The sequence below is a fragment of the Ipomoea nil genome, unplaced genomic scaffold, assembly GCF_001879475.1.
Source record: "Ipomoea nil cultivar Tokyo-kokei standard unplaced genomic scaffold, Asagao_1.1 scaffold0188, whole genome shotgun sequence".
Taxonomy (NCBI): domain Eukaryota; kingdom Viridiplantae; phylum Streptophyta; class Magnoliopsida; order Solanales; family Convolvulaceae; genus Ipomoea; species Ipomoea nil.
In genome coordinates, this window is record NW_017616616.1 from 1083130 (window position 1) to 1094540 (window position 11411).

Consider the following 11411-nt stretch of genomic DNA (forward strand, 5'->3'; position numbering starts at 1 on the left):
ATAAAGTTAATATTAAAAAATTTCATAGCTAATTTTCTAATATCCTCACTAGATTGAAAGAGGAAACATAATTAAAGTATTTAAAGGGATGGACCATGGAATGATTTGAGTCAGAGTCCCATCCAATATCATATTGGCTCAAAGCCACCATCATCTTCATAGAATTTTGCATGTTGTGAGAAAAGTATTTAAAGGTAAAGCATTAATTAGTGTTAATAAAACTTATAATTAGAAATTACATCAATAATATTATTTTTTTTAAAATAAAGAAGCTCATTCATTTAATCGTAAGCTGAAGCGATTACAAATAGGATCGATGTCATTCTTTACCGTCAAATATAGAAACGACTTCCCTAGCAATGCTACAAAGAACTTGAATCGCATACTGTTTCACAAATATGAAGTCGAATTCGAATTTAACGCTTATTTAATATCATTGAAAAATTGATCAAACGTAGTCAAGACTAACTTTGGTTGAAAAGTCTTGCACACCACCTGAGTATATATTTTCCATCTGTCGTTCATTGACAATATATCCATCGAGTTGAGATGGAGATGCTCTTTTCAATTGTCATCTTTGTCATCAGGATGAAGTTCACATACGACATGATCAACTTATATATTTCACACTTATGAAGAAAAGAACTTGCCAAAAGAAACGAGATGAAAACAAACTCGCCAAAATAAACGAGAGAGAAAAATAGACACAAAAGAAAAGAGAAGCAACAATAACCTCTTGAACTTTATTTTACGGATCCATGGAAATCATACAACTTCTTTATCCAGATTTGGCGAAATCGTTAAGCTTTAGATCTTTGAAACTACCGCAACTTACTTGAAAGGTTGGTAGCTGAATTGGCACAGGCCTTTATTATGAAACTTAAAAAAAAAAAAACAAAAAAAAAAACAAAAAAAACAAAAAAAAAAAAACAAAAAAAAAAACAAAACAAAAAAGCAAAAAACAAAAACAAAAACAAAAAATAGGTGACCGGCGGCCACCAGATGAAGAAACGCCCAAAAGAGAAGCAAGGTTTCGAGAGAATTAGGACTTCGAGACATCATCAATAATATTATTAAATAATACACAAATTCAATGTTAAGATTAATAATCAATTAAAGTACATCAAAGTAATAATAAGAGGTAAAATTCCACCTTAATTTTTATTTCGAATAAAATTTAGGCAAAAAAAAGGTTAACCGCATATTTAAATTTTATTAGAAAAACAAATAAGTAATATAATTCACCCTTTTTCTAAATTAATTAATCATAACATACCACGGGAAGTAAAATAATAATAACAATAGAAGTACATATAACTCGTATTAATAAATTCAACAATCATTAAGAAAACAACAGTCCAATTAAGGGGCCTATGTCACAATTTCTTCACTCATGAATTACAACATAAAATATGTATTTTGGGAACAAAAAATGCTATATTTTCAACACTACATACTATAAAGGAAAAAAAGCAATCAAATTGTCTGTCTAGACTATATAGTATATACTACTCCCCTTCTAAAAAAAATTAACACTGGCAGTCAATACAGATTGGGTGAAAAGAGGAAGATGGCATGAGAAAACTCCACAATCAATTTGAATGCAATACTTGTGTACACACAGATGAAGATATGGGCCCACTCCCACAAACCAATGATTGGTAAAAGATTCAAAAGAGAATCTAATTATCAATCATCTAAAGCTCTGCCTGCTCTTGATCATTCGCTTCAGTGTAGCAAGCCAAAAGTTGCACTCGTCCCAATCGCTTGTCGTGAGATGAATCTGTCCAAACAAGAGGTTATTTCTTGTCCAACATTGCAACCGAAAGAAACAAGAATTGGCCAGAAAGCTACCTGAATTTGAAGGGCAGTACTGAAGTCACCATTGTCCAAAGCCTGACAAAGCTGAATGAGCTTTTCTGAGGCGTTCTTAGATATGTCTCCGCTATTGAGTTTAGCAAACAAGGCGCCCAACTTCTTTGAGTTATCCTCAATCTCGCGTTTCTTAGCTGGATTTGCTCGTGATCCTCCTAAGGCTTGTGATGTCTCGTTGAAGAGTCTTGTCAAAGTCATTACAACGGGCTTTTGCTGAGCTGCAGCACATATCCAAAATCAGTATTTCAATGAAACGTACTTTTTGCTTGCATGTCTATTTTTTGTAGAATAAATTAGAAGACAAAATCAAAATTCAAGTACCATTTTTAAGGCCAATGGTCTTATATAGGCATATACTATGCCTTTTCTAGTTCAAGGCATCATCATAGTAAATAATAAAAAGAGGTTTAGTGTCTTGTGGAACATTAACAATGTTTCTCCATTTTATGTTCCACCTAACAGCTTGTATAGACGCATATGTAATCTGACCATGAAGTTTAGTTTGACGACACAAGGACCTAAGCAGCCCTCCATCGAGAAGGGGCCACTACTTGCTCATTTAAATGTTTGATATAGAAGGAAATAGGCTGAACGCATTAACTCTATAATCTGAATAAATTGACTAAACAGAGAAGAGATGGTTTGGGATAGGACAATAGTAATGGCAAAATGAACCAAACATATCAAAATAAATGAACATAAAAGCATACCTGGCACATTAGAAGTATCAACTGTCTGCACTGTAGGTGGGGGAGCAGCTGAAGTAAAAGATGGTTGGACAGGTGCTGTTTGAACAGGGCTGGGAGGTTGCATAGGACTCATAGTGGGTCTCGGAAATCCAGGATTATTAACAGGAGTAAATCCTCTAGAATTTTGGGATGGTGCAATAACCGGAGGCATATTATTGACCTGAGATGGGTCGGCACCATAGGAACCAGGCAGATTGGGACTGGCAGAGAAGCTAGGGTTAGCAGGCCCCTGAAACAGCATGCAAATAAGGTATTAAGCAAGACCAGTCATGTTGAAGACAACAAAGAAATGCCTCACTGCCTAAAACCACCCCAATAAAATATAACATACAGGATACAAATGGGCGCCCAAGGTAGGCTGCTGATATTTTCCCACATTTCTCAAAGCAGGAGGATTGGTTGGATTGAATTTCACAGCTGAAGTGGGTTGAGGAGCCACAGGTGGTGGAGCTACATTACCCTGCACGGAGAGACAGTTATATTTTAAATCTTAGTCATTTGAGGAAATAAATAGAAGGATAACTGAATCAAGACACAGATGATAACATATATTTTACTATTATTTTTTAAATCAACACTTAAGTTACACTCATACTTCTTGACTAATAGATATTCCAACAACTTGATAACATTATTCTGGAAACCACATCTGATAGAAAAGTGGGTAACCAAAATCTGAAACAAGAAATTGAAAGGTGCAAATGGCAGTAACATCCAGTGACAAAAACTTTGATTGAGAGAGAATAATGAACTCAGACAAAGCTGTCAGGTTTAGTAATATAGTACATAACATGTTCACAATCTAAGACACATGCTGCAAACTAGCTATTATTTTACCCCACTAAAGAATATTCAAATGGAAAATTTCACTTTCCAAGAATGGTGAAATTTGTAAATACCTCAGAAACTATAGGAGTTGGAGTAAAAAAATTTGGTTGTAGGACACTTGGCTGGGGAGCCGGTTGGTAGGGGGTAGGATGAGTATAACCCATGTATGAAGCACCAAGAGGATGTTGATAATTTTCAGAATATTGATGGTTAGGAACATTTGATGTGAACTGTGATGACGGTTCCTGAGCAGGGATGAAATGATCAGTAAATGATATTTAATACGAAGGTCTAAAGAAAGCAGATAATGTTTGAGGGAATTTATACTGGATAATAGTGTTGAGATGTATTAGCAATGCCAAAACTTGATTGTCCGGGACTATATCCAGGTCCTGTCTGCAACTGTGAACTTTCAGAAGCAGTCGACTTCAATGTGTCTACATCTGCAAAAAGGGAAAAGCATTACAAAAATAGAAACAAAAACTGTTTGTGAAAGTCCATCAAAACAATCAGTCTTGTAGAGATTGGAAAAATAAAAAATAAAAAAAAATCCCTGCCTCTCCAGGTTATTCACAAGGGCACCAATGGAAGGAGAAGAGGTGACACAAATACCTATTGAATTTCTACATTGTTTTTCAAAGCAATTATGTGATATTTAAGACCAAAATAACATGCTATAGAAATTGCATAATTATTCAACTTCATATTAATCAAAGAGTTACAAGTCAAATTTACACCATAATCTTAGACATAAGGTTCAAACCTGGTTGAGTTGAGCGAGCAATGTGATCTCGTAAGATCATCAGTTCAGGAGACAAATGCTCAGTCCCCAGAAACTTTAAGTACTCCATCGCTGTTGTTAATTGCCCCTGACTTGCTAAAATTTCAGCATACTTCTCAACAAGTTTGCATACAGAAGCACTAAAGTGTTTCTGCCTGGTTGCCAATGCAAATACTACAGTCTTTTCCATTAAATCCTACGGAAAGAAAATGATACAAAAGTTGCTTAGTCTTAACTGAGCATATAATTTTTCAATATCATAAGACTATTCAAAACCTGAAGAAGGTCAACATATGATTTGCCATCAAGCTTGACCGTCAAACTCCTTGACCAAATCTCTATTGTTTTGTCAATATTCCCAGCACATATATAGCACAGCGTAGCTGGAAGTGTTTCGCCTATGGCTAGGAGTCTTGAGCCAAGTGTGTCACACAATAAACTCCATTCATCTTGCTGAGCAAACTGTAAGAAATGGATGAATAAAATCAACAAAATAAGATTATTAAAAGTATAAAATCTTCTCCCTCATCTTGTGAGGACATTGCCAAAGCCAGATAACATGGGGCATGGATTCTAAAAGTAAAGATTTTTTTCTTTCTATTTTTCTTCACTTTGTTTCTAAGGAAAAGGGGTGGGGTGGGGGTGGAGGGGTGGGGGGGACTTACTGTGCAAAGTAGAGCCAGTGTTTCCTTCCAGGACTTCAAGGGCCTGGTGTTTACAAGGCTCACGAGATCATTGTTGACCATAGCAGAGACGACCTGACATTAAAAGATATTAGACACCAAAACTGACGTGGTAACAGAAAGTGATAAAAATACCTTTAGATGAGATGAATGACTTGTCTTGAGGTACTGGTCACGTGTACTCTCCCACAGGGAAGTACCACCAACATGGGCAATAACTAATGCATCAGCCATTTTATTAGCAGATATGCACTGTGCTACAGCACTCTTGTAGTCCCCAACAACCAATGATCGTTGAATGCTATCTTCAAATGATGGGTCAGCACTCTCCTCTGCTCCATTAATTTCTGGAGGGGCTTCCTCCCAACCAGGAACAGCTTCATTAGTAACAAAGTTATTCCCAGAAGTTGACAAAGGGGTATCAGCTTTGGGACTTGGAAGGTTGTTGAAGAAATCTTCATCATCAACAATTGGTTGCATTATACTATCTGTCTTCACAGCATGCCCATTATCTGTAAGACTTTCTCCAAGACCAAGGGCGGATACTTGTTCAGAAATTTCATCCTGTGTGGTATCTTTTTCTTCCACAGGCAAACTGAAACCAAGATGGGAAAGCAGTTTTGTCCTTGCAGTCCCGTCATCTTCAAACATAACCTTCAGAAAGCCCCAAGTTTCCCTTTCATCACCAGTTCTGTTCAGAAAAAGGGATATGGAGACATTTAGAGCAGGATATAATTGGGTAAAACAAAACCCTTTAATTCACTAACGGGACGTTTGGTTGGAGGGAGGGAATTACGTGGGAAAGGAATTGCAATTCCATGGGAGATGAATTACTGGGAATAAAGTGGGAATTTAAATTCTAGTGTTTGGTTTACATGAATAAAATTACTGAGAATTTCAATTCCAATGTTTGGTATACATGGGAATTGAAAGGGAATAAATAGTATAAAGTCTAAAATGCCCATTGTTGTTGTCAGTCATCAATTTTAGGTTTTAAAAGGGGAGGATAATTTTGTCTCATCACTATCTTTTTTTCTTCCTAAAATTCATGGAATTAAAATCCCAAGGGGGGGCATGGGATTTTAATTCCATGAAAATGAGGGAATTCCAATCCCGTGGAATTGCAATTCCTTCCAACCAAACTAAGGAATTTAGTGGGCTTTGGAATTATGTGGGAATGGAATTTAAATTCCCTCCAACCAAACGCCCTGTAAAGGAAAAGGCATACACTGATTCTTCAGATTTCTTTTCACAGAGAAGCCTGAGTGAAGATCTCTCCCCATTCTGAATTGCAGCAACAACATCAGAAGAATGATTCACCAAGCCATGTTCAGTTAATACATCCTGCATGTAAACCTGGAAAGAAGAGACCATATTATAAATCAAAACCAGATCATGCAAAGAAGAGGACCCTATATAAATCAAAGCCAGATAACAAAAACATAATAAAAAATAACTCAACAGACCTCTGAGACTGGGACGCCAGAAGAGTGAAATGAAACAAGCTTTCCTCCAAAACCAAATGATACTCCTGCTTCTCGCTTGTACCATTTTGGAGCTCTGAGAAAAGCTGTGCCCATGCACATTTCAGAAATAGTAACACAGCCAAGATTTAGGAAGAGAGACAGTACAAAAACAGAATAAACAAGCATAAAAGTGACAAAGATTTGAAATTTTAAAAATTAAAAATTACAGTAAACATTTGTGCAGATAGCAATAAGGTCTCTTCACATTTATTGGTTTTTCCAATATGATGTTTATAACTTTACATTGCTTCATTTTGAAAATTTATTTATGGCTTTCTGCTATTTCAAGATTTTTATGACAAAGATAACTTTAAACACCCACCTCCCAACAGCTAGCAATACCCCCACCCCAATAAAAAGGGTCAATCAGAATAACTTGAAGTAGCTTGGATTACATTTTGAAAAGGAGAATATTCACCACTACGAAGAAAGATCTTCAGCATAATTTCTTAAACGAGCCACCTAAACATCCCAAACCAACCTTTGGTGTTGAACTGTAAATTCAAAAATTATCATTCAGTATATATTAATACCTGGTGCAAGATAACCATCTCCAACTCCACTTCGACCACAACCCTGGAAAGTGGGGGGTGGGGGTGGGGGGGGGGGGGGGAGGTCAGATCTCCATATGTTATTAAAATAAAATAAAAATAAAAATAAAAAGTATAATAGTCACTCTTTACCCATATTCAACACATTTTGAATCCACTGTTTAAAATCAGTAAAATGTTATAAAATAATCAGACTGCAAAATTTATGTGCTTTCTACAAAACATTCAACTTGTCATCTTAGCTAATCACCATCTTGAAGAGGTAGATGGAAATGTACAACATGAGAAAGTTGTCTTGTCAATTATCCTTGCCTCAAGAGATTCAAGTGATGCCTCCTAAACCCAATGGTCAGGAGTTCAGTACCATTCCCACGTTGACATACCCAACAAAAGAAAAAGGTTGTCTCTTAAATTTTAGTGAACCACTAATCAATATAGTAGACAATGACAAATAACAGGTGTGTATATAATTCCTTTCGTGAAAAGCACAAACCTCAATATTGTATATCCCAATGTTTCCATCAAATGAAGATGCTGATATAACACCTGGGCATTTAGGGTACCACTGTACATCAAAATTCCAATTATTCCCCTCTGGCAATTCAGATGCAATCTGCAGAAGCATTGAAAGCAAAATTTAAGGAAAAATGGTGCTCACTCCTCAACATATTGTATGAAATTATGAATTAGAACCAATAAAAGCAGCTTTGATTGCAAAGGGTGCATAAGAGCTAAGACAACTACAAAACATTATATGTCACCTCTCCAGATACAACATCCCAGCATATCGTGCGGTTATCTTTTGCACAAGTAAGCAAATAGGAGCTATCAATGGGACACCAAGACATCCCAACAACACCTGATGAAGAGCAGCAAGGAATTGGAAAATAGAATGATTGTCACAAAGATATCCAAATGAAGTAAGACTATACGGACAGAGAACTTTCCAAAAAAAGGACATCAAAATGGAAGTTCAAAATTTAGTTAGATAATGTGTCACAAACTACAGAATAGAGGGTAAACACAAGAATCTCATAGAAAAACGCAATCAAGTATACACACCCTTGGTATGCCCTGTAAGCTCTTTCACTGGAGACATTGTATTTCGCATATCCCACATCTGTGAAAATAAATAAGCTAGTTACAAGTGATAAACAGAACATTTTAGCCAATGGAAAACAAATTATTACCCTCAGTGCAGGTGAAGTATCTTCATCAGAGGCAACAACAAGTTGAGTGGCAACATCAGGATTCCACTGCAAAACAGAGCACCGCCTTCTAATAGAATCTGAGAAACTGCAAGTTTCCCCTTTAATGTAGGTTATAATTTGAGATCAAATAATGGAAAGAACATAACAATGCTCCAATTTTAGGATAAGGCATACCTTATCACAGGCTTTTGCTTCCTCAGATCCCAAACCACTAGAGAAATAGAAAAGGAAAACAAAATTGTAAGATTAAAAGGCAATTTTTTCAAACTTCAAATGGAGACTAGTACATCCTTCAGCTGACTTCTTGCTCACCAGTTGTGCCATTTGATGATGTGGACGCCAATATCTGCTGAACCTTTCTATTCCACGATATATATGAAATTTCATTTTGGGTTGCTGATCCACTACCCTACAAAAGTAGCTCGGTGGTTGTATATGCATTCAGAAGATTGTCCACACAAAATAGATAAAACTGGACATACTTATGAAATAAAAAAGAAGGATAAGACCAAGCATGTAAGATCATACTTATAAGCAGCATGAGGCCATAGGAGAGACAAAGGGTAAACATCTGATATTTACTTCCTTTAGAGGCAGATAAAAGTTTTCTGCATTTATACAGTAGAGCTTCTGTTGTACATAGTATGGAGTCAGTCAATTTGAATGGAAAATAGACATTTGATTGGGGGTACAAATCCATAGCACATCTGTAACCACTTTTTTCTATACAATATACTCTTTCCAATAGGTTCTCCAGATGCTTTATGCCTTCATCCATGAAAACTAAGTTATCTTCTCCCTCTACAATACTAATTTCCTAAACTGGAAAGAAACTGCTAACAAATACTACGTGTTATCCTAGTCGAGAAGCACCACCAAAAATTGTTCTAATTTATAGTTATCCAGGCATATAAATATTATTACCTCTTGCAGTCTACTAATTCCAGCACCTAAGCAGATTAATCTTACCTAGTACCAACTTTTCCACAAATTGCCCAGTCAAGCCACTCTATGCCTCAAAATTTCAATCAAGCACTGTTATCAAAGAACACCATGCTTTTGACATGGTAGGGGAACAACCTCGTTAATCTCCTTACACAACACCCTGATCTGTCCTCATACAAAAGCATTGCTAAATACTTCTGCACCCTTAATCCCATTCCTTCTACCTAATCTCTGCCATGAACCCACATTGCCATGAAATTCAGGTACACATAATTAGGGGAGGGGGTAGGCAAAGTAATATACTACATAACTTTTCTAGTTTTCTTTGGGCAGGTTACAATTATAAAACGAGATTCATGAAAGAGTAGCCATTGATCTCCTCAATTTTTAATCTCTAAGATAACATTAACAAACAGTCAAGAGAAGAAAATTATATCTGACGCACATCCAATACTATGTTTCAATAATGATGCTATAGTCTGAATGCCCCAGACAAATTATCTTTTCTTCTTTTTTCTGTCATATAACTGGGGTGCAGAAGAACAGATACAGACAATTCCTAGAAAATTGCAACTGGAAAAGCTTCCAAACAATTCTTCATTGTAAGTTGCTATATACCTTCAAAGGAGGAAAATGGGTAGGTTCTGCTGAATTTGAAATATCCCAGATACAGATTTCACCATCATCAGCCCCAGAAGCAAGGAGATTTGGAGTGAAAACATTAAATTCCAAACCATGAACCTGAAAAATCAAACACAACAAAATAACATGTCATGACCTTTCCAACCTATAAGGGCACACCACATGCCCAAAACAAGAAGTATGCAACAAGCAAACCTTTGTACTTACAGGCCCACTATGTTTTGAAAGATGACCAAGAAATGCATTTTCAGTAACCTTGCCACCTTCTTGGTTTGCAATAGAGCTGTTGGGTAAAAAAATCCAAAAATCATCAATAATACTGGATACTATGAAAAAATACTACCACCAAAAAAAAACATGGATTTGTGGTGTATAATAAATGTGTGCAAGGGGTAAAATTTCAACATCCTTTGCAATCAACAATTTTGTGTATATCTTGAGCATTAATTTCTCTGTTTTGATGCTTAAGGATAATGTATCGAAATTTTCTAACTATTCCAGGTGGCAAAAAATCAAGCAATCCACTATCAACAAAATAAAAGAGGATTTGAAATAGTGGCAGTCATCACATTCATGGAAGTCGAAGATGCATGAATAAATGCCAAGCCCAACTACATAGGAAGGAGGCATTCAGTATGATAACATGCAATAACACATGGATTTAATCTACTCATGCATTAAGAATTCAATAGAAGTGAAAAATAAATAAATTTGACTTTCTTCCCTATAGAAGTCCTCTAATCTAACAAAATAAGCACAACCCAGGGAGAAAGAACTAGATAACCTACAGTAATACACAAAACAAGTGCCTGTGAAACACACAGGAACTTCCAATATACAAACAATCAGCAAAAATCAATCACTTTTAACCAAACAGTTAAGGAAATCAAATGCAACAACAAACAAAAAGGTGTCAAACTTACGAGATCAGAACCCTTGGATTCCACATTCCAATGTTTCCATCAACAAGCCCACCAGCAACGATACCAAGTGGGAACTGCTCAGAATTCGCGGGAGACTTCCCCCAAGAAAGCCTGGTAAACCGCTCGGAGCTGGCCACCGAGCCGGCCAAGATGAGCTGGCGGTCATCCGATGCGAAGTCAAGCTGGAAAATGTCAAGATTGGCCGTCGAGCTGAATGACAGATCCACCGCCCCCGCCATAGTCCCGGCAGCCAAGTACGGCGCTTCCGGCGCGAAGGCCGCCAGCGCCAATCTGTTCACCATCTTTACAGACGCCATCGTGGAGCAATGAATCGAACCCTGCCACAAATACCTCCCCTATATATAAACGTAACAAATAAATACAGTATTGCTGGGTCTACAACTACAGTAACAACACTGGATTCAGGGTTAGGGTTTTGGGAAGTGGAGAAATTCACATGAGAAGAGGGAACAAGATGGAGAGAAGAGAGTGTGGAGAGCCAATTGTTAATTGGATTTTTGTATATAGATTTTTACTGTCTCTTTCCTCTGTAAGAATCAGTACTTCTTCCGGTTTGACTTGAGAAGAGAGGAAGCTGAATCGAATCTGAAAAGAAAGAACAGTACCGGCTGATCCGCTTGCGTTTAACTCGTTTGACTACTTGAATCAAAATAACCCAATGACCAAAATATGTGAT

General features: G+C 36.7%; 1 protein-coding gene across 1 annotated transcript; it reads right to left on the reverse strand.

The window, feature by feature from the left end:
• Window positions 1-1293: 1293 nt before the first annotated feature.
• Window positions 1294-11334, reverse strand: LOC109180845 (protein transport protein SEC31 homolog B-like). Its single transcript, XM_019330561.1, has 22 exons — window positions 10715-11334; window positions 9999-10074; window positions 9768-9890; window positions 8517-8613; window positions 8379-8415; window positions 8184-8289; window positions 8056-8113; window positions 7755-7852; window positions 7487-7606; window positions 6976-7018; window positions 6383-6486; window positions 6145-6272; window positions 5052-5607; window positions 4899-4991; window positions 4510-4695; window positions 4216-4429; window positions 3780-3895; window positions 3524-3697; window positions 2956-3084; window positions 2586-2853; window positions 1855-2093; window positions 1294-1783 (listed from the first exon to the last, which is right to left on the reverse strand). Exons 1-22 carry the CDS (start codon window positions 11029-11031, stop codon window positions 1694-1696), a joined length of 3372 nt encoding a protein of 1123 aa, XP_019186106.1. The 5' UTR covers window positions 11032-11334; the 3' UTR covers window positions 1294-1693.
• Between the last annotated feature and the right edge of the window lie 77 nt (window positions 11335-11411).